The sequence below is a fragment of the Balaenoptera acutorostrata genome, chromosome 8 (assembly GCF_949987535.1).
Source record: "Balaenoptera acutorostrata chromosome 8, mBalAcu1.1, whole genome shotgun sequence".
In the NCBI taxonomy this organism is placed as follows: domain Eukaryota; kingdom Metazoa; phylum Chordata; class Mammalia; order Artiodactyla; family Balaenopteridae; genus Balaenoptera; species Balaenoptera acutorostrata.
In genome coordinates, this window is record NC_080071.1 from 713132 (window position 1) to 737034 (window position 23903).

At 37.2% G+C, this 23903-nt stretch overlaps 1 protein-coding gene across 1 annotated transcript in view; it reads left to right on the forward strand.

The window, feature by feature from the left end:
• THSD7B (thrombospondin type 1 domain containing 7B) overlaps positions 1 to 23903 on the forward strand; it is a 1122472-nt gene that overhangs the window by 515757 nt on the left and 582812 nt on the right. Inside the window, exon 5 of the mRNA XM_057551976.1 lies at positions 14659 to 15469. Coding sequence (XP_057407959.1) covers positions 14659 to 15469 — 811 coding nt within the window. The remainder of the gene's footprint in view (positions 1 to 14658; positions 15470 to 23903) is intronic.

Genomic DNA, 23903 nt, shown 5'->3' on the forward strand with positions numbered 1-23903 from the left:
CAGCAGCAACCTTCACCTCAAAGGGATGTTTTCTTGAGGTCCCACCTTCTTCCAAGGAGGGCAATGTCTATTCCAGAATTTCTTGTTTAATATTTATGCAGCCAAGTCTTCAAGTTCTTTGTACTGATTTTATACCAGCTCAGAAATGAATCAGCTTTATCTGCTCTTTGGTGATTGATTCTCATTTTATTCCTCAATCTCATTTTGCCTAGAATTAAGCATTGGCCTCAGAAGGGGTAATGGCGGGGGGTGGGGGGTCTCCAGTTGGGCACCACCAGTGACCAGTCCTGGTGGGCATTATGCTTTACCTCTCTACCCTCCTGCTTCTGCCTTACTGACTATATGCATTTTTATGGCATTATATTTCTACTTTCTTTCAAGATTTCTCTAGAATAAATTAGTGAAACACTCCCCCAAAATTTAGGTGTGCAAGAAATATACTATTTTTCGTTCATCTTTAGCTTAGTTTGATTGTTTTGAACCCTTCTACCAACAGGGTCCTTTCTCTTTTGTCTGGGAGATCAACCTATTCCTCAGCCATAACTTCATACTGGTCACCACTTAGAAGGCCCTTATTCCTGATAGGTGGGCTGGGAAATCTCTCTAGAACTTCTGTGCTGCACCTGGTCCTTTGTGCTGCTTCCCCACTGTGCTGAGCCCTGGATCTCTAGGAGGTGCCCAGTGGCCTTGGCCTGCTCTGCCTGGACACCCACGGCTGCCATTTCCTTTCTGGGGAAGCAAAATACAGGCTCTCTCTATCTCTCTCTCACTAACATCAGTATCTCCATTCTTATCAGTTTTGTTCCAGGTAGGAGAAGGGTCAGGGGAAGCTTTTATTTTTGAGCCAGGAGGCACGTGCCAGGGGAAGGGAAACCTTTCTTCAGGAACATCCAAGAGAACCTTAATGGACTGGACTTCTGGCAACACAAAAGCCAGAGGCTAGTTGGGCTACGTTCATTTTCAAAAATATTTTCCTTCTAATAAATCTCTGTGTTTCTGTCAACGAAACATACCCTTTAAACATGGTTCTCCCATCCCTCAACCCCATATGAATGTGGGTACTGGGTCTCTGACCTAAACTTTACCCTTCAGAATAATGGTACCACTCAAAGCCCCACGAGGATGTGAACATGAAGATATTCCCACAGAATCTTCAAGGTTCCAGCTGGGAACCTAATCCTGGCCGGATTCTCAGGTTTCTCTCTGCTTCTGAGGCTTCCTCTTCAGGCTGAGGAGTGGTCCAAGTTAACAGTCTTAACGCGGGCCTTCCAGACCCTTCCCTTCTTAGGTGTTTTCCTGGGCGGATGAGAATGTTATCATGTCAACAAACTCTGAAAAGATCATATTCGCTCTCTTTTTATTCCTTCTGCCGATTTTCCTGAAAATATCCAGGGAACTTAGGGCATCCAGAAGTTCTTCTTAAATTAGCCTATTTTGCAAGGCTGCTTTGAGGACTGTGTGACATGATTGTTATAAAGTGTTGGGCATAGCGTCTGCCACACTGCTATTGCTGTTATTTTAACAAGCCTGTGACCACCGTGATAATTCTGCCTCCTGCCGCTTTTTAGGATGTGAGTCGTAGGCTGCGATGATAAGATCTGATATGTAATTCTTGTTTATTTGAATCCTCTAAGAAAAAAAAGACAATAGCATCTTGTTCAATGATGTTCCTGAAGCAATTAGTGTATTCTGATTAGAGCTATGACTAAGATCAAAGGTATTTCTGTAGACATGTGTATTTCAGTACATTTAACATGCTAACCACCATAAGAAGATTGGACACTCCATCCCTGAGTGCATGGCCTTTATGGAGCCTGACAATAAGGAGTCCAGAGAGTTGCAACAAAGAGTAATGGGTATCACAAGTGGAGTTTTGTAAAAACCAGTATTTAAGAATTCCATTGGGCATTATGTTGGAAGTTTCTTCTTTTAAGCATAAGCTAAGGAAACACAGAGGTGACTGTTTAACTTTTCCCTCATTTGGGTAAAACCATCAACCCATTGGTGTGATGAGTTTTCAGTGGTGACATTACTGCTAATTATTTGAAGACATGATTCTGCTTCCTACTCTGCTGTTTGTTCTAGCTTCAATAATGTGTGGTATTGATGGGATGCTTACCATGTGCCAAGCTCTGGGTTAGTGCTGAGAATAGAGTGGTGAACAGGTCCGGCACATTTCTGCCATCATGGAGTTTAGAATCAAGTGAGAGAGACGAGTATTAAACAATGAACCATACCGTTGGATTTGCAATTGCAAGAGTGATGAATGCTATGTATAAGAGTAAGGTACAGTCAGAGAATAGGAAAGAGTTCCCTAAGAAAGTGAAGAGTGAGTAGAAATTGAGTTGGGCTGTAGGGAGTGGAGCATGGGATTTGGCTTAAAAGACAGTACATGTGGTTGCCCAGGTTTGGGAAGGAGCTTGGAGCATCGGAGGAATTGGAAGAGGGCCAACATCATGGGAGAGCAGTGAGTGAATGTGGGTGACTCAGGCGATCGGGATACTAAGGGGAAAGGATGGGGCCAGATCAGGCAGGCACTTACTTGTATGCCATACTAAGAATTTGGTTTTATTTATTCCAAGAGGAATAGGGAGCTGCCGATGGGCTTTGAGCATGGAAATGATATATAGACAACACAATGCACCAAAAGTGGTACAGATTTGAATTATTAAAAGATATATATCTGTAATAAGGAGAAAGTAATGGCTGCAGGGAGTGGGGTGAGGCAGTGGATTCTGAAGGCCAGACAGGAGGCTACTCCTCTTATTCATGTAAGAAAAGATGATAACTTTGCCGAGGGTGCTAACAGTAAGGATGAAGAAACATGGACAGATTGGATTGATGTTGAGGAGATAAAGCTGATGAGTAATTGATTGGGTTTGATCTTTGTAAAGCCTTTGTAGAATCTTCAGTTTAATTATTAGACTATACAGCATAAAGAGACGTTTCCAGTTGTTTCTAGATAGAAAAAAATACTGTGATTATGCCATGGTGCTGCAGTTTCTGAAATATTTTTTCAAATGCAGTTACTTGGAAATTATTTTCCAGATGACAAGAGTAGAGCTCGAATAGTCTTAAAATTACTGGTTCAAAACGGAAATAGTTATTCCTTTGAAAAAAATTAGATGCACTAGATGTTCTGTCCACCCAAATGCAGCTTACGTTTTGTTCTCTCTCACTCATCAGCCAGATGAAGATCTGCTTCTAGAAAGAGAGATTATATGTTAAGAAGCAGATAGACTCCATGGAACCATTAGAACATTGAAGTTACTGAGTAAGAATATTATCTCAAGTGTGCTCTGGTGTAATTTTCATCCTAGGCAAAATTAACTCTTGAGTTGCTTAATGGTAAATAAAATGTTTGGATGCCATCCAGCCCTTTTGCTTTATGTATTTTTAAAGCCTGTGTGTATAGTGCCAACATTGCTGCCTTTCCTGTGAACCTCTAATAGACAACAGTAAGCAAGGCCTCCTTTGTCAAGCCCAACACATATTGATTATTCACTGTGGAAATAATGACTCTTGTCTTTTGGGCAGAGACACAGCCTAAAAATTTCAGCATCCCAAGCACCTGCTCCACTTTGCTGTCTTTGTGGTATAAAGCAAACAGATTTCTGGTCCCCCCTGAAGGGTCATCACTGCCTAGTGGTTAACAAGGAAAGGGAGAAAGTCCTTCAGACAAACACTGGGTGGGATTCACTCCGTGTCTGGCTTACTCTTCCCTGCCTTTCCTGCTGAACCAATAAAAAACAGCTGAATAAATGATTTTCTTCTGCTTCTCCAGGGAATCGAGAGGGCTTAGCTGGAGCGTTTGTTGTAAGTAAAGTCAAAGTTGAGTGGAGCCATATTTATAGGATGAGAACACCCCATCAATATCCCTTGACAGGTATCAGAGCCCCAGGAGTTCTGGGGCCATCAGGGAGCCAGGCCATTGAGCTGGGACTGAGGCAGGGCTGAGGGGCTTTAGGCAGGAGAGGAAGGGCAGGACCCCGAGCTCCTCACACCAGCTGCACTCAGGACAGATCCCCTCCTAAATATATTTTACCCAATGGGCATTGCAAGGCTTCATTTGCTCAAGAGGTATGGCTTCTAAATTGCAATTATTGTGGGAAAGATTTGGCATCGATAGAAGTGGAGAGTTCAGTGTCAGGGCACCCGAGCAGTTTACCTTGAGAAAGCTCTTTGACCCCAGGCTTTCATGATTTCATCTAGCAAAGCACAACAATATCAATAATATGCATATGGTTTGGGGAAGATAGTAGGTATTTCAAAAATGACAGCTGTTACTATTATTGCTATATTTATTCTAGGGACACACCATTCTTATTGGTGCCTGAGGCTTTCTTTGTGCGCTGAACCCCTGAGCCTTGCTGGATGTACCTGAACAGTACCTTTGTCTGTGTTCTCAAGCATGCAGAGGCAGGAAGGATCCCATTTCACATAATCAATTGTGAAGGGCCCCTGGGAACAGCTGTCTGCTCCTAGGTGCTAATCCAGGAGACTAAATTCCCTCAGCATTCACGGGCTTGTACAATGTGTGTTTTTATGTAATTTCCATTTGTTTGTTCTCTTTTTCCTTCCTCCCCTCCCCTACACCTTGGATTACAACCATTGACGGAGCCCTTTTTCTTCCCTTACATTTGTAGAGTGTTATAATGGAAGCCAGTGTGATATACTGGAAAGATCAATGGATTGGGCCTCTGGAAGGCAATTGTCAGCTCCATTTCTGCTCCAAATGACTGTGTGACCTTGAGCAAGTCCTTGAATTTGTCGGGACTTCATTTTCCTCCTCCAAAAACTGTGGGCTATAAGATTTCCTTCCCATTCCCACAATCTAGCTGGTTAGCAGGCTGTAGATTTGAGTAATCTGAAAAGACCCCACTATGTGTCAAGATGCAATGAGGTATATGAGGTTTGAGATGCCCTTTTAGGATTCAGAATTTTTAGAAACCAGAAATATTGATAAATAGTTTATCAAAAGTGGTTTTCTGTCTCTGTGGTGTTTGCATTAGCCATTCAGATATACTTCTAATCTGCTCTGCTGTCAGGCTTCTTTTAATGGATGTTCTAGCCACTGGCAACTAATAATTTATAATCATAAATGATAAGTGACAGAGGCATCTGTCCACAATGATGAAATAGACTTAGAACATGCTGTTAGGTGTCAAACAAAACACAATCATGCAAAAAGAGCTTGGGGTGTTAGCAGCAGTACGTATGCTTACTGGAAGTATAAATATTCAGTCCAGATACTCTGTGGTGGTCTTGAACTTGGAATCATGGACTGTCTTCAAAAGTGTATTTTTATACTTATGAAAATAATGTTTGGTATCTCTTAACTGTTGCTGTTAAATTTTTCTGAAGATAATTGTTAGAACTCTTTAGCACACTTATTTTTCAGGCCACAAATATGTATCATGAAAATAGTTTTAGTATTAATAAAGGATTTTTTTTGATTACTGTAAAAAGTGCAATGGAATTTTTTAAATGATATTCTTTTTGATGTGATAGTAAATGGGACAGTTTCCTTGATTTCTCTTTCTGATCTTTCATTGTTAGTGTATAGGAATGCAAGAGATTTCTGTTTATTAATTTTGTATTCTGCAACTTTACCAAATTCATTGATGAGCTCTAGTAGAGTTCTGGTAGCATCTTTAGGGTTTTCTATGTATAGTATTATGTCATCTGCAAACAGTGGCAGTTTTACTTCTTCTTTTCCAATTTTTATTCCTTTTATTTATTTTCCTTCTCTGATTGCATGGCTAGGACTTTCACATTTATGTTGAATAATAGTGGCGAGAGCAGACATGCTTGTCTTGTTCCTGATCTTAGAGGAAATGCTTTCAGTTTTTCACCATTGATAGTGATGTTTGCTGTGGGTTTGTCATATATGGCCTTTATTATGTTGAGGTAAGTTCCCTCTATGCCCACTTTCTGGAGAGTTTTCATCATAAATGGGTGTTGAATTTTGTCAAAAGCTTTTTCTGCATCTATTGAGATGATCATATGGTTTTTATTCTTCAATTTGTTAATATGGTGTACCACATTGATTGATTTGCGTATACTGAAGAATCCTTGCATCCCTGGGATAAATCCCACTTGATCATGGTGTATAATCCTTTTAATGTGTTGTTGGATTCAGTTTGCTAGTTTTTTGTTGGGGATTTTTGCGTCTATGTTCATCAGTGACATTGGCCTGTAATTTTCTTTTTTTGTGAAATCTTTGTCTGGTTTTGGTATCAGGGTGATAGTGGCCTCATAGAATGAGCTTGGGAGTGTTCCTTCCTCTGCAATTTTTGGGAAGAGTTTCAGAAGGGTAGGTGTTAACTCTTTTCTAAATATTTGATAGAATTCACCTGTGAAGCCATCTGGTCCTGGACTTTTGTTTGTTGGAAGATTTTTAATCACAGTTTCAATTTCAGTGCTTGTGATTGGTCTGTTCATATTTTCCATTTCTTTCTGGTTCAGTCTTGGAAGGCTGTACCTTTCTAAGAATTTGTCCATTTCTTCTAGGTTGTCCATTTTATTGGCATATAGTTGCCTGTAGTCTCTTATGATCCTTTGTATTTCTGTGGTGTACATTGTAACTTCTTTTTCAATTCTAATTTTATTGATTTGAGTCCTCTGCCTTTTTTTCTTGATGAGTCTGGCTACAGGATTATCAATTTTATCTTCTCTAAGAGAACCAGCTTTTAGTTTCATTGATCTTTGCTATTGTTTTCTTTGTCTCTATTTCATTTATTTCTGCTCTTATCTTTTTGATTTCTTTCCTTCTACTAACTTTGGGTTTTGTTTGTTCTTCGTTCTCTAGTTGCTTTAGGTATAAGGTTAGGTTGTTTGAGATTTTTCTTGTTTTTGAGGTAAGGTTGTATTGCTTAAACTTCCCTCTTAGAACTGCTTTTACTGCATCCCATAGGTTTCGGACCGTCGTGTTTTCATTGTTATTTGTCTCTAGGTATTTTTTGATTTCCTCTTTGATTTCTTCAGTGATCCGTTGGTTATTTAGTAACATATTGTTAAGCCTCCATGTGTTTGTTGTTTTTACAACAGAGGAATTAAAGAAGATGTGGTACATTTATACAATGGAATATTACTCAGCCATAAAAAAGAATGAAATAATGCCATTTGCAGCAACATGGATGGACCTAGAGATTGTTACACTGAGTGAAGTATCTCAGACAGATAAAGACAAATATCATATGATATTGCTTACATGTGGAATCTAGAAAAAGGGTACAAATGAATTTATCTGCAAAACAGAGATAGACTTACAGATGTAGAAAACAAACTTACCAGGGGGTAAGGGGGGAAGAGGGATAAATTGGAAGATTGGGATTGACATATACACACTATTACATATAAAATAGATAACTAATAAGGACCTACCATATAGCACAGGGAACTCTGCTCAGTACTCTTTAATAGCCTATATGGGAAAAGAATCTAAAAAAGAGTGGATATATGTATTTGTATAACTGATTCACTTTGTTGTACACCTGAAACTAACACAAGATTATAAATCAACCATACTCCAATAAAATATTTTATAGCTACTTTATTTATTTATTTTTACTTATTTATTTTTGGCTGTGTTGGGTCTTCGGTTCGTGTGAGGGCTTTCTCTGGTTACGGCAAGTGGGGGCCACTCTTCATCGCGGTGCGGGGACCGCTCTTCATCGCGGTGCGCGGGCCTTTCACTATCGCGGCCCCTCCCGTTGCGGGGCACAGGCTCCAGACGCGCAGGCTCAGTAGTTGTGGCTCACGGGCCCAGCTGCTCCGTGGCATGTGGGATCTTCCCAGACCAGGGCTCGAACCCATGTCCCCTGCATTAGCAGGCAGATTCTCAACCACTGCGCCACCAGGGAAGCCCCAATAAAATATTTTAAAAAATAAAATAAAAAAGAAATAAATGAAATGCATTAGGGTTTAAATTCCTTCCCATTAAAATTTTTTTTGTTTCTCCATTTTTTATGTTGTGTGTCTGTTTCTATCAGAGGCATAACTCACAAATGGATATATCTAATAAGAATGTTTGCTCTGAGAGGTTAGAAAGTGTTGGGTGGCTTTATACATCCCCTGCTAGTGGACATTATTAATTATCATGATAGATTTTGAAATGTAGACTCAGGAACTATCATCTCTTCTGACATTCATCAGTGTACCTACCTCCAGTGGTCCCTCTCAACTTCTGGTTTGCTGCTTTCTATCTAATGAGCTCTGGGAAACCAAATTAAGATTGTTAATAATGTGAACAAACTAAGTGTAGCTAGGTCTGAGGGAGCGGCCAGATGTCCTCTTCATGAACATGTTGGCATTATATTTAGTGCACAGTTCTCGTGACACGTGTTTAATGTCTCATTCATTTTTATATTCCCAGAGTCTAACACACTACTTATCAAGTAGCAGGTAAAAAATAATGGTTGTTTCACTGAATGAATGCTCGCTGGCCGCTTTTGTTTTCATCCCTTGGGTTCTTTGATGTATTTTCAAAAGTGTGATTTCCTAGATAATTGTCCACTGTGTAATGGAGATATTACTTTAATTCCTCCATGATCAGTGTGAAAGCTTTTTGAGATGTGAAAATTATGACAGAAATTTCAAGCCACTTCTTGGAGGTGAGTCATCTTATAAGTAGATCAGCGCTGTTTTATGTCACATTTTATAATGCTGAGGCTTCTGAGTGCTTTGGCATAGTAATTATCCACCAGTAATTTGTTTAGGGCTCTAACGCTCGGGTTTGTCATTCATGTCATTCCTCAGTACTCTTGCCCAAGTTAAATATAAAGCAATGTCAGGGTAATAAAAGCTGTGGTTGAAAAAAAATGAACAATAAAACAAACATCTCTTCCTACTGCATGAATGGTATTAAATCAGGGTTGCTGCCTCAAACAGTGGCGAGTACTGTGTGAAAGCTCCTGGGAATATGTTTATTTCCCGTTCTCTGGAATACTCTTTTTTCTTTGTGGCAGGCTTCTTACTGATTATTACACCTAAAATTCAGGCATCCAGCGAGCTGCCTTACCTGTGATGATTTAGTTCGGGTGATACATTCATCTAAACTACTCCACTTAAGGATAACTTAATTAAGAGAATACAATTTGCCAGCACTTTTCTGCTTCTAGAGGAATAGTACATTAGAGCATTCACAGATTTGCACTTTCTGCAAAAACACAGGCAAAAAAAAAGAGGAATCACACAGTTTTAAAGGTGAATATAACCTGAGAATTTACCGATGCTACCCTTCCGTGTCCAAAATATTTACTAAACCAAAATGTTAACGTGTTAATTAAAACTGATGTGACTTTAAATACTTCACAGTTTATTCCAGAGTAGCTGTGCTTATCTCATAGAAAGGATAGTGAGTTGCAGGTGGATGGTGTTTTTACATAATCTTTGTGCACATAAACAAGTATAAAATTACTATTCCTATTACACCATTGAAATGTTTTCAAGTGTTAATTTAAAGCCCCATTACGTTTATAATTAAACTTTTTTTTAATATTTATTTATTTATTTATGGCTGTGTTGGGTCTTCATTTCTGTGCGAGGGCTTTCTCTAGTTGCGGCAAGCGGGGGCCACTCTTCATTGAGGTGCGCGGGCCTCTCACTATCGCGGCCTCTCTTGTTGAGGAGCACAGGCTCCAGACGCGCAGGCTCAGTAGTTGTGGCTCACGGGCCTAGTTGCTCCGCGGCATGTGGGATCTTCCCAGACCAGGGCTCGAACCCGTGTCGCCTGCATTGGCAGGCAGATTCTCAACCACTGCGCCACCAGGGAAGCCCTATAATTAAACTTTTAATCCTTTAATTGTTCTAAATTTTGTTTTTCTTTTTTTTTGTTTTAAATTTTTATTTTATATTGGAGTATAGTTGATTTACAATGTTGTGTTAGTTTCAAGTGTACAGCAAAGGGATTCAGTTATACATATACATATATCTATTCTTTTTCAGATTCTTTTCCCATATAGGTTATTACAGAGTATTGAGTAGAGTTCCCTGTGCTATACAGTATTCCTTGTTGTTTATGTATTTTACATATAGTTGTATATGTTAATCCCAACCTCCTAATTTATTCCTCCTCCTACCCCCCTTACCCCTTTGGTAACCATAAGTTTGCTTTCTAAGTCTGTGAGTCTGTTTCTGTTTTGTAAATAAGTTCATTTGTATCATCTTTTAGATTCCACATATAATTGATATCATATGATATTTGTCTTTCTCTGTCTGACTTACTTCACTTAGTATGATAATCTCTAGGTCCATCTGTGTTGCTGCAAATGGCATTATTTCATTCTTTCTTATGGCTGAGTAGTATTCCATTGCATATATGTACCACATCTTCTTTATCCATTCATCTGTTGATGGACATTTAGGCTGTTTCCATGTCTTGGCTATTGTAAACAGTGCTGCAATGAACATTGGGGTGCATGTATCTTTTCGAAGTATGGATTTCTCCGTATATATGCCCAGCAATGGGATTGCTGGATCATATATGGTAGCTCTGTTTTTAGTTTTTTAAGGAACCTTCAAACTCAAGATTGATTAAAGACCTAAATGTAAGACTGGATACTATAAAACTCTTAGAGGAAAACATAAGCTGAACACTTTTTAACATAAATCACAGCAATATCTTTTAGGGTCCATCTCCTAGAGTAATGAAAATTTTGTTTTATTTGTATTACTTGAGGCTTATTTCCAATTAAGTATAAAATGATTTCTGTTTACACATAGGTTTCTTATTTGTTTCTTTAGGTTATTTATCTCAGATATATATTCTGAATATAACCATATGTTTTATATATATGTCAAACTTAAAAGTGATATTCTTTTTCTCCATGCAACTGCTCAAAATTTTAATTGACTCTTCTATTTCTGAACTTGGACAAGGGATTTAAGATTTTTCAAACTGCAGGTCACATTTTATTACTTCAATATGCATGTTTTTTGAAATGGCAAAATCCCTCAGGGCTATGTGATTTTCACTAGTGAGTGTGTGTGTGTGTGTGTGTGTGTGTGTGTGTGTGTTTAAAGTTCATATCCAAGCACAACTGAATAAATCCTGGAACACATTTTCTCTCCATGCCTGAGAAATGCAAATTGTTATAGGTCAATTGCTGAGAGGTCTTGTCTGTATCTTGGATGTCTTGTTTGCAATTTGTTTTTCATTCATTCCAAGCATACCCAATTCACTTTACGTTTGCCTGTTATTCACATGTTTTTCAGTTGTCTGCAGAGTTCCCTTTAACATGTGGAAAAACTATTCTCCCTTGACTGTGCCTTCCTAAATGCACTGACTAATATTTATAAACACACATGTGTCTTGCTATGCAAGAGCTGCTGCCCTAAATTTCTAGGGTCAAGAAGGGGAAATCATGGTGCACACACCACCTTGATGACTTGTTCTACTCATATCCAAAGGAATATTAACAAACAAATAGGAGAGATCATAGCTAAGCGAACAAGCCGATCTGCCTTGTGATCATAGAATCACACATACCAATGCGCACCCTAGAAAAGACGCTTTTCAAATGCAGGCCAAGAGCCCATGCTTGGGGTCCCACAGATCTGGAGTCCCATTCTAGCCTAGCATGCACTAGCTGTGTAACCTTGGGTGTGCGTTGTAACTTCTGAGTTTCATTTTCCACAACTGATAAAATGAGCAAACTAGCCCCACCTCATGGGATTGTTATAAGGAAGGAAGGAAGGAAGGGAGGCACCTGTGAAATCACCATTGGTGTACTGTAAACCAGCTGGCTCTCTGTTTTAAAAAAAAAAAAGCCTTGATGTGACTTGATTTGTAATGTGGTGTAAATACTCCCACCATGGCTGATTTTAAATCATGAATGATTTAACAACCACCTGGTAAAGTTCCTGAATATTTAACAGTCCCCTGGTAGCAGCCAAGCCCAGCACAGCACTGCTAGCCTTTAACAAATGGTAGTAATTATTTCTTAATAGTTATATTTTGTCTTCCATTGATCTAGAAAAAAATTTGGCTGTTTGGTGAAATTCTGTATAGATGGAGATATGAAAGCTGAGGGAAGAACAGTAATTTATACAGTTTAAAATATTAATGATTTCAAATAAAAAAGAGCTACCTTAACAATTTTGAAAGTAGGCAAAAACTTAGAAGAAGAATATTAATAATAAGAAAATGTGCTAATCAGATGTTTTAAAAGTAAGAATAAGGATCAGTTTGTAAGATGTTCTAGATTGATTAAATTTAATGTTAGCTTTTCAAGATTGGTTAGAAGGGGCTCCACGTTCTTGATCTTATATTCTTTAATTTATGTGAACAAATCCTAAGTAGAGCGTTGCATGTATTTGATACCTAAACAGAGAGAAACTGACAGCCTATATTTTAAAATGCAGTGCTTTACAAAAAAGCTTTGTTTTCATTTTAACCAATAACTGTTTTGTATCATTCAAGACTGATTTTATTTTATTTTTTTTAATTGAAGTATAGTTGATTTACAGTGTGTTAGTTTCAGGTGTACAGCAAAGTGGTTCAGTTATATATATATATATATATATATATATATATATATAAACTGAATATATATTCTTTATATACATATTCTTTTTCAGATTCTTTTCCCTTATAGATTATTATAAAATATTGAGCCCAGGGCCCCTTGCTGTACAGTCGGTCCTTATTGGTTATCTATTTTATATATAGTAGTGTGTATATGTTAATCCCAAACTCCTAGATAAGTCAAGACTGATTTTAGATTTTTAAAGTTTGCTGCAGCCATGTATTTTTTTGAAATAGTCCTTTACTGAGTAACCTGGTTTTGTTTTTGGTGATAATAAACATTTGCATGCGTGGTCTGAGATTCTGGACAAGGAATGGCATACTGGACCTGAAACCTGCTCCAGAACATCTAGACATGTGGAGCCTGCAAATAGCTGTCATGTAACAATGAACATCTCATTTTGCAGAGTACTAAACTGTGGGTGATTGAAGAGGAAATCATCAGAATTAAGGATGGTTGATTGAATCATCCTGTGCTGAAAGCTGCACTTTCCATGTGCACTTACTGTACCCTGAGCAGGCAGTGCTGGGATAACTCACCTAGGGAAGAGTGTGGGCAAACCCAAGGGCATTTTGGTGACTATAGGCTGACTTAATCCAGTAAAACTCCTCTGTCCATTTCATCAAGAGGAGACTCTAGCACGTGGGCACTGAAGGGAGACAGAAACCATCGGCACTGTACCTAACATGGTGTTGCCTAGAACAGCAGGTTTGCACATCCAGAACAGGGCTGGGAGGAAGAACCAGGCGGACTGTGTACATTAGAACCCCAAACTGTTGCCCTGCTAAAGTGAGAGATGCTCATTGCAGCATGTGGCCGCAAGTGCAAATACCTGTTTCTCTGGGGAGGCACGTCTCTTCCTAAATGCACGTGCCTGTGCGCACACTTACTGCTCCTAGAAATGTACTGGATGTGCATGAAAATACATTCCAGGAAGTAATTAAGTGGCATTTGGAGTTTGATCAGATTTGGGGAAGGAAAGAAAGACTGCACCTTCTTTTTTTCGCCTGTGTAAATTAAAATGTTTCTCGGGGTGTGAAATGCCTTTATGATGATCACAAACCTAGTAGAGGGGTAAACGTAACGTGGTTAAGCTGGTACACTTTTTTCAGGCTCATATTACATTTTTAAGTGAAGCAAAAGAGAGGAAACTTTTTTTTTTTTTTCCATTGACACAAAATGTGGTTACTTGCTGTCCTCGAAGAAAGATAGATGATCAGTCTTCTGGATGAGGCCAGCTGGTATGTCTATAGATTAGATGCAAAAAAAAAAAAAAAAAAAATCAGTGGGTAGCTCTTTCATCTGTCCATTTTTTGAACCCTCTCTCACAAAACTAATTCATTAATGAAAAGATTTGGCATATTACAAGCTAACATTGGAAGCTTTACCCAACAGGTATATTTCAAGGATTGTCAGGGCAGAATTTCCAGAGACAATTCAGTACTGCTGCTTCTTTTATTAACTTAACCTTCCCCCCACACCCCACCCACCCCATATCAGATTTTTCGTTTTCATGCAATTCACTCTGCAAGCAAAAACCAGAACTGAGGAGAGCTATTTAGAAAATGAAAATATATTTAGGATGCTTAGCAAGCTATTTTTAAAAATGTATTTCTCTTCTGAGCTACTTAAGGTGTGAGCTGAAGGATTGGAAACATGAAAAATCCTAGTTTATTAAAATCCTGGATTTAGGGCTTTTCTTTTAGATGAAACTCTGCCTAACGAGAAAGTATTAATATTGAGTTAGGTATATAGGCTTTGGAACATAATAATTATAACGAGACAAATCATTTATTAAATGTGTATTGTCTATTTCCCATCACATTATGTCACTGATCCTCAGAACATCTTTACAAGTCAGTGCTTTTATTATCTTCTCCCTTATGTAGGAAACTAAGGCTTAGAAACTTGAAGTAATTCATCCAAGTTGATACTGCTGTAAGAGACGGATTGGGATTTCAAGAAGGGCCAACTGATGTAGAATCCACATTTTTAGCCACTCAATTATATTTTCCATCATAATAATTTCACACTGGTTGTGTCAGGAGGTGTGCAGATTGACCCGTTTTTGTGTGGATGGTGGTGTGGAATCTTGGAGTAACTGACACCCTTGTCTTTCTGCCTACAGGCCCCTGGGGAAGGTGTACAGGAGACTGTGGGCCAGGAGGAATCCAGAGTCGTGCCCTTTGGTGTTTCCATTTTGAAGGGTGGACGAGTCACCTGTCTAATTGTGATGAGAACAATAGGCCTCTGAAGGAAAGAAGCTGCTTCCGAGTCTGTGACTGGCACAGAGACCTCTTCCAGTGGGAGGTTTCTGACTGGCACCACTGTGTGCTTGTTCCTCCCGCCCTGGGGCAAGCCAGGCCTCGGGCTACAGAGTGCGTGACAGCCCAGCATGGGCTGCAGCGCCGGACGGTGCGTTGTGTTCAGAAGCTGAACAGAACCGTGGCTGTGAATGAGATATGTGAACACTTTGCCCCTCAGCCCCCCACGGAACAAGCTTGTCTCATCCCTTGCCCGCGGGATTGCGTGGTCTCTGAGTTCTCACAGTGGTCCAGGTGTAGCAAGGGATGTGGGAAGCAGTTACAGCATAGAACTCGCTCAGCCATTGCCCCCCCTCTCTATGGAGGGTTGCAGTGTCCCAACCTGACTGAGTCAAGAGCCTGTGATGCTCCCATTTCCTGTCCTCTTGGGGCAGAGGAATATATGTTTAGCCTTAAAGTTGGACCGTGGAGTAAATGTCGACTGCCTCTTCTCAAAGAACTCAACCTAAGTGGAAGAACCACTCTGGATTTTAACTCTGATTCGAAGGAGCTGGTCACCTTTAGACATCAAAGTTACAAGACACATCACCATTCCAAGTCCTGCGACATAGAGATAGGTTATCAAACCCGCCAAGTTTGGTGTACAAGAAGTGACGGAAAAAATGCTATGTTAAGGTAGGAGGCCTTCAGTGTTTATATCTTTGATTCACTTAAATATTTTATAGTGTAATTTGTAAGATTTCTTTATGATTTTCTACAACAGGAAAATTGTAATCAGGTTTGCAATTTGAGTCTTTACAGGTTTCATTTGAGAAGTTTTCAGTTTCAAGTGTATTTTAGAGTCTAGGCCAGCAATGCTCTGAACTCTGGTGTAATTAGTGTAGTAGTGCAACCATATAGGATAAGTCATCTATTTTCACATATCTGTTTTATCAATATGTCAGTTAAAAAAATAGATCTTGTGCCCTAACTATCCATCAACAAATGAATTGATAAAGAAGGTGTGGTATGTATATATATAATGGAATATATAGCTCAGCCATAAAAAAGAATGAAATTCTGCCATTTGTAGCAATGTGGATGGATTCAGAGGGCATTATGCTAAATGAGATAAGTCAGACAAAAACAAATACCATATGATATCACTTATATGTGGAATCTAAAAAATACAACAAACTAGTGAATAAAACAAAAAAGAAGCAGACACATACGGAAGGCAAACTAGTGGTTACCAGTGGGGGAGAAGGAAGGGGTAGGGGCAATATAGGGGTAGGGGAAAAACGGGGTTATTATGGGATTATATGAAATCATATGTGTAAAATTTTTGAAAATTGTAAAGCACTATAGAATTTAAAGAATCTTTCATTCCATAAAAAATTGGTCTTTTGTTACTACAGTAATAAAAGACTAAACCATTTATTATAATGATAAAAATTCAACTTCACTCTCAAATTTGGGATATAAATTATGTAAATATTTATTGTTCTTCATGTTTACATTTTTTAAGATTGTTTTTGGTTTGTTTACTTTGTTTCAATGATTAAGCAGGTTCTTTTACATCTGAATTGTAGATATTTTATAGTACTGCTAATACCAATAAGTTAATCCAAGAATGTTTTCTTTGGCATTGATTTGATAAAAATATTAACTTGTGCAGCAATAATTAGAATTATAAACCTATAGAGGGAATGGACTAAAACTTTTAAAAACAATAGTTTAGGCTTCAAAATTATTTGTAATTGTTTTACTTTACATGGTCGTATCTTGATGTAAATCATAGAAATATGTTAAAAGTAGTATCTGTTTACTTTTCTCCTGGAAGGTCTTAAATGAAATCACTGATATATTACCAAATTTATTCCAAATTAAGATGCCTTTCAGTAGTACTGCAATTACCAAACGATGAAATACTCATTGCTAGAATTAATCATTAGCATCAGTTACTGTTTTCTTAGGATCCACAACTGGCTCAAAGGACTACCTCTGCTATTTCAGAACAAAGTAATGTGATGATTGTTGGTTTTTTATTTCCCATTCGACTTCACAAATGAGCATATTTTATCTTTGATGCTTCTTTCTGATTTATGCGATGTAACTTGGCAAGTCCATTGAAGAGTGATTTTCTGCCTTTCATTGACTGCCTCTGTGAAGCCCCAAAGATTAAGCAGATGATTTGGGTGATTATTGTTTGAATACGTATGTGTGATTCTGTACAAACATTGTTTCTTAATATCCTATACTGGATATCACACAGAATGTTTTCAGTCTATAGTTTACTTGTTTTTTTTACCATGTTCTATTTTTTATCAATAAATTAATAGACTTTATTTTTTAGAGTGATTTTAGATTTACAGAAAAATTGAACAGCAGATCTAGAGCTCCCATGTATCTCCTCATCACTCTCTCTCCACACATACACAGTTTCATACACACATCTTGCATTAGTACAAGTTGTGTAATACATTTGATACAATGGATGAGCCAATACTGATACATTACTGTAGCCCATAGTTTACATTAGAGTTCATGTTTTGTGTTGTACATTCAGTGGGTTTCGACAAATGTATAATGGCATGTATCCACCTGTACTATATCATACACAATAGTTTCACTGCCCTAAGAATCTCCTGTGCTGCCTCTACTGATCCCACCTTTCCTCTCCCCAAACCCCTGGAAACCAATGATCATTTTACTGTCACTTCCAAGTTTTGGCAATTATAAATAAAGCTGCTGTAAACATTCAGATGCAAATTTTTATGTGAATGTAATTTTCAACTGATTTGCCTTAATACCAGTGGGCACTATTCCTGGATATTATGATAAATTTATGTTCAGTTTTGTAAGAAATTACAAAGTCTCTTCAAAAGTGGCTTTATCATGAGAATTCCTTCTGCTTCACCCCCTGGGCAACATTTGGTGTTATCAGTGTTTTTGATTTTAGCTATTTTAATAGGTGTGTAGTAATACCTTGTTTTAACTTGCAGTTCCTTAATAACATATGATGTTTAGCATCTTTTCATAGGCTTATTTTCCATCTTTCTGTCTTCCTTGGTGAGGTATCCAGATCTTTTGTCTATTTTTTTTTAAATTTTTTTTATTATTGAATTTAGAGTTCTTTATATATTTTGGATACCAGTCCTTAATCAGATATGTATTTCAAAAATATTTTCTTCTAGTCTTTGACCTGTCTTCTCATTCTCTTAACAGTGTCTTTCACAGAGAAGTAGTTTTTTAACTACTAGAGCTAATCAATGAATTTGGTAAGGTAGCAGGATACAAAATTAATGCACAGAAATCTCTTGCATTCCTATACATTAATGATGAAAAATCTGAAAGTGAAATTAAGTAAACACTCCCATTTACCATTGCAACAAAAAGAATAAAATATCTAGGAATAAACCTACCTAAGGAGACAAAAGACCTGTATGCAGAAAATTATAAGACACCGATGAAAGAAATTAAAGATGATACAAATAGATGGAGAGATATACCATGTTCTTGGATTGGAAGAATCAACATTGTGAAAATGACTCTACTACCCAAAGCAATCTACAGATTCAATGCAATCCCTATCAAACTACCAATGGCATTTTTCACAGAACTAGAACAAAATATTTCACAATTTGTATGGAGACACAAAAGACCCTGAATAGCCAAAGCAATCTTGAGAACGAAAAATGGAGCTGGAGGAATCAGGCTCCCTGACTTCAGACTATACTACAAAGCTACAGTAATCAAGACAGTATGGTGCTGGCACAAAAACAGAAATATAGATCAATGGAACAGGATAGAAAGCCCAGAGATAAACCCACGCACATATGGTCACCTTATCTTTAATAAAGGAGGCAAGAATATACAGTGGGGAAAAGACAGCCTCTTTAATAAGTGGTGCTGTGAAAACTGGACAGCTACATGTAAAAGAATGAAATTAGAACACTCCCTAACACCATACACAAAAATAAACTCAAAATGGATTAAAGACCTAAATGTAAGGCCAGACACCATCAAACTCTTAGAGGAAAACATAGGCAGAACACTCTATGACATCAATCACAGCAAGATCCTTTTTGACCCACCTCCTAGAGAAATGGAAATAAAAACAAAAATAAACAAATGGGACCTAATGAAACGTAAAAGCTTTTGCACAGCAAAGGAAACCATAAACAAGACCAAAAGACGACCCTCAGAATGGGAGAAAATATTTGCAAATGAAGCAACTGGCAAAGGATTAATCTCCAAAACATACAAGCAACTCATGCAGCCCAATATCAAAAAAACAAACAACCCAATCCAAAAATGGGCAGAAGACCTAAATAGACATTTCTCCAAAGAGGATATACAGATTGCCAACAAACACATGAAAGAATGTTCAACATCATTAATCATTAGAAAAATGCAAATCAAAACTACAATGAGATATCATCTCACACCGGTCGGAATGGCCATCATCAAAAAATCTACAAACAATAAATGCTGGAGAGGGTGTGGAGAAAAGGGAACCCTCTTGCACTGTTGGTGGGAATGTAAATTGATAGAGCCACTATGGAGAACAGTATGGAGGTTCCTTAAAAAACTACAAATAGAACTACCATATGACCCAGCAATCCCACTACTGGGCATATACCCTGAGAAAACCATAATTCAAAAAGAGTCATGTACCACAATGTTCATTGCAGCTCTATTTACAATAGCCAGAACATGGAAGCAATATAAGTGTCCATCGACAGATGAATGGATAAAGAAGATGTGGCACATATATACAACGGAATATTACTCAGCCATAAAAAGGAATGAAACTGAGTTATTTGTAGTGAGGTGGATGGACCTAGAGGCTGTCATGCAGAGTGAAGTAAGTCAGAAAGAGAAAAAAAATACCATACGCTAATACATATGTATGGAATCTAAAAAAAGGAAAAAAAAATGGTCAGAAGAACCTAGGGGCAAGACAGGAATAAAGATGCAGACCTACTAGAGAATGGACTTGAGGATACAGGGAGGGGGGAGGGTAAGCTGGGACAAAGTGAGAGAGTGGCATGGACATATATACACTACCGAACGTAAAATAGATAGCTAGTGGGAAGCAGCCGCATAGCACAGGGAGGTCAGCTCGGTGCTTTGTGACCACCTAGAGGGGTGGGATAGGGAGGGTGGGAGGGAGGGAGATGCAAGAGAGAAGAGATATGGGGACATACGTATATGTATACCTGATTCACTTTGTTATAAAGCAGAAACTAACACACCATTGTTAAGCAATTATACTCTAATAAAGATGTTAAAAAAAAAAGAAGTAGTTTTTTATCTTAATGAATTCTAATTTGTCAATATTTCTTCCACGGATCATTCTTTGGTGTTATATCGGAAAAAACATTATCAAACCCAAGGTCAACCAGATTTTCTCCTATGTTATCTCCCAGAAGTTTTATAGTTTTGCATTTTACATTTGGGTCTGTGATCTATTTTGAGTTAATTTTTGTGAAAATCTTGTGGTCTGTGTCTGGATTCATTTTTCTACATGTGAATGTCCAGTTGTTCTAGCACCATTTGTTAAAAAGACTGTCTTTTCTTCATCGAATTGCCTTTGCTTCTTTGTTGAAGATCAGTTGACTTTATTTGTGTGAATCTACTTCTGGGCCCTGTATCTTTATTCCTTTCTTCTATTTATCTATTCTTTGCCAGTAACACACTGTCTTAAATACTGAAGCTTTATAGTCTTGAAGTTGAATAGTGTCAGTCCTCTGAATTTCTTTGTATTTAGTATTGTCTTGAGTGTTCTGGAACTTTTGTCTTTCTATATAAACTTTAGAATCAGTTTGTGGATATTTACAGAATAATTTGCCAGGATTTTGACTGGAAATGCTTAAAATGTATAAACAATTTGGGAAGAACTAACATCTTGATTATATTGAGTCTTTCTATTCAGGTACATGGAATATTTCTCCATATATTTAAAACTTCTTTGATTTCTTTCATCCGAGTTTTGTACTTTTTCTCATATAGGTCTTGTATATATTTTGTTAGACTGACACTTATGGATTTTACGTATTATTGGTGCTAAATAAATGTATTGTGTTTTTATTTTCAAATTCTAATTATTCATTGTTGTTATACAAGAAAGCAGTTGAGTTTTGTATATTAACCTTGTATCCTACAACCTTGTTATAATTTCTTATTTGTTCCGGGAGGGTTTTTTTTTTTCTTTTTGGTTATTATTGCTCTTGTTGATTCTTTGGAATTATCTATGTAGACAAGCATATAATTTGCAAAAAAGACAGTTTTATATCTTTCCAGTAAGTACACCTTTTATTTCCTTTTCTTGCCTTGTTGCATTATCTGGGACTTCCAGTATGCTGTCCAGTAGGAGTAGTGAGAAGGAACATTCTTGCCTTACTCCTGATCTTAGCAGGACAGCATCTGGTTTCTCACCATTAAGTATGATGCTAACTGTAGGTTTCTGTAGATATTCTTTATCAAGTTGAAGAAGTCCTCCTCTATTCCCAGTTTGCTGAGAATTTTTATCATCATAGGTGTTGATTTTAGTCAAGTGCTTTTTCTGCATATATAGGTATGATTATATATATTTTTTTACTTAGTCTGTTAATAGGATAGATTACATTAATTGATTGTCAAATATTGAACCCTCTTTGCATACCTATACATATGATATGTATAGCCAAGTATACTGTTGGATATTATTTGCTAATATTTTTTTATACATTGTTGGATATTATTTGCTAATAGTTTCTTGAGAGTTTTTGCATACATGTTCCTGAGAGATATTGGACTTAGTCTTCTTTTTTCCTAAGGTCTTTGTCTGGGTTTAGTGTTAGGATAATGCTGACCTCATATAATGAGTTGGGAAATATGTCCTTGCTTTGATTTTTAGAAATAGATTGTCAAGAATTGATATTATTTTTTCCTTGAATTTTTGGTAGAATTCAACCCATCTGGGCCTGATGTTTTCTGCTTTGGTAGGTTATTAATTATTGATTAAATTTCTTTAATAGATAATAGATCTATTCAGATTATAGATTTCTTCTTGGGTGAGTTTTAGGAGATTGTGTCTTTTAAGGACTTGGTCCATTCATCTAAGTTAACAAATTTGTGGGTATAGGCTTGTTCATATTATTATTTTATTATCCTTGGGGTCCATGGGGATCATTAGTGGTAGTGATGACCTCTCTTTCATTACTGGTATTAGTGCTTTGTGTTTTCTCCCTCTCTCCCTGTCTCCCTCTCCCTCTCTCTCCCTCTCTCTCTCTATATCTATATCTATATCTATATCTATACCTATATCTATATCTATATATATCTTTTTCTCTCTCCCACTCTCTCTCTCTGTCCTCCCTCTCCCACCTCCCTCCTTTTCCTTAATTAACCTGTCTAGAGGTTTATCGACTTTATTGAACTTTTCAAAGAACCAGCTTTTGGTTTCAGTTATTTTCTCTATTGATTTTCTGTTTCTAATTTTATTGCTTTCAAGTCTAATTTTCATTATTTTCATTGGGCTTACTTTGGATTTAATTTGATCTTCTTCTAGTATTCTGTGGTGGAAGTTTAGGTTACTGATTTTAGATAATTCTTCTTTTCGAATATGTGAATTCAGTGCCATAAATTTCCCTCTAAGCACTACTTTTACTGCATCCCACAAATTTTAATAAGTTCCATTTTCATTCTGATTTAATTCAAAGTGTTTAATTTCTTTTGAGTTTTCTTCTTTGCCTATGTATTGTTTAGAAATGTTCTATTTAATCCTCTAGTATTTGGGGGTTCCCCAGTCATCTTTCTGTTTTTGATTTGTAGTTTAATTCCATTGTGTCTTGAGAGCATATTTTGTATAATTTCTATTCTTTTAGGTTTGTTAAGGTGTGTTTTACAGCCCAGAAATGTGGTCTGTCTTGGTGAATGTTCTGTATAATCTTGAGAAGAATGTGTATTCTGCTATTGTTGGATGAAGTATTCTATAAATGTCAATGATACTCAGTTGATTGGTGCTGCTGTTCAGTTCAACTATGTTCTTACTGACTTTCTGCCTACTGTATCTGTCCGTTACTGATAGAGGGGTGTTGAAGTCTCCAACTATAATAGCAGATTCATCTATTCTTTTTTTGCAGTTCTATAAGTTTTTGCCTCACATATTTTGATGCTGTATTGATAGGTGCTTGCATATCAAGGATTGCTATGTCTTCCTGGAAAATTGACCCCTTTATGGTTATGTAATGCCTCTCTTTATTCCTGATAATTTTCCTTGCTCTTACATCTGCTTTGTCTGGGATTAATATAACTATTCCAGGGTACTTTGATTACTGATAATATGATATATTTTTCTCTATGCCTTTACATTTAATCTGTCTGCATCTTTATACTTAAAGTAAGTTTTTTATAGATAACAGTTGGATTGTGTTTATTTATCCACCCTGACAGTCTGACAGTCTCAGTCCTTTAATTGCTATATTTATATCATTGACATTTAAAATGATTATTGCTATATTTGGATTAATATCTACCATATTTATTATTTTTTTGTTCACTGCCCTTGTTCTTTGTTCCACTTTTTTATTTCCTCTGTTTTTCCGTTTCTCTAATTTTAATTGATCATTTCATATTATGCCATTTGTCTCCTCTTTTAGCATATCAGTTATTATTTTTTTTTACCTTTCTCAGTAGTTGCCCTAGAGTCTGCAATGTAAATTTACAACTAATCCAAGTGACTTTCAGATAACACTATACCACGTCACACATAGTACAAGCACCTTATAAATAGAGTATTCCCTATCCCTTTTTCCCATCCCTTAAGACACTTGTCATTAATTTCACTTACCCATAACCTGTAACCACCAAATACATTGTTATTATAATTTTGAACAAATTATCTATTAATTATGAATACGAAAAATAAAATATTTTATTTTACCTTCATGTATTCCTTTTCAAACAGTCCTTCTTTATGTAGATCCAAGTTTCTGAGTGTCAACACAAATAATCAGTAAACAATCTATAATAAGAAACAGAAGAGAGTTTTAGTCAAGCCAAGCTGAGGACTATAGCCCAGGAGACACATATTCAAGAAGTACTTGAAATGTGTTCCACTGGACTACAAAATGGAGGTAAA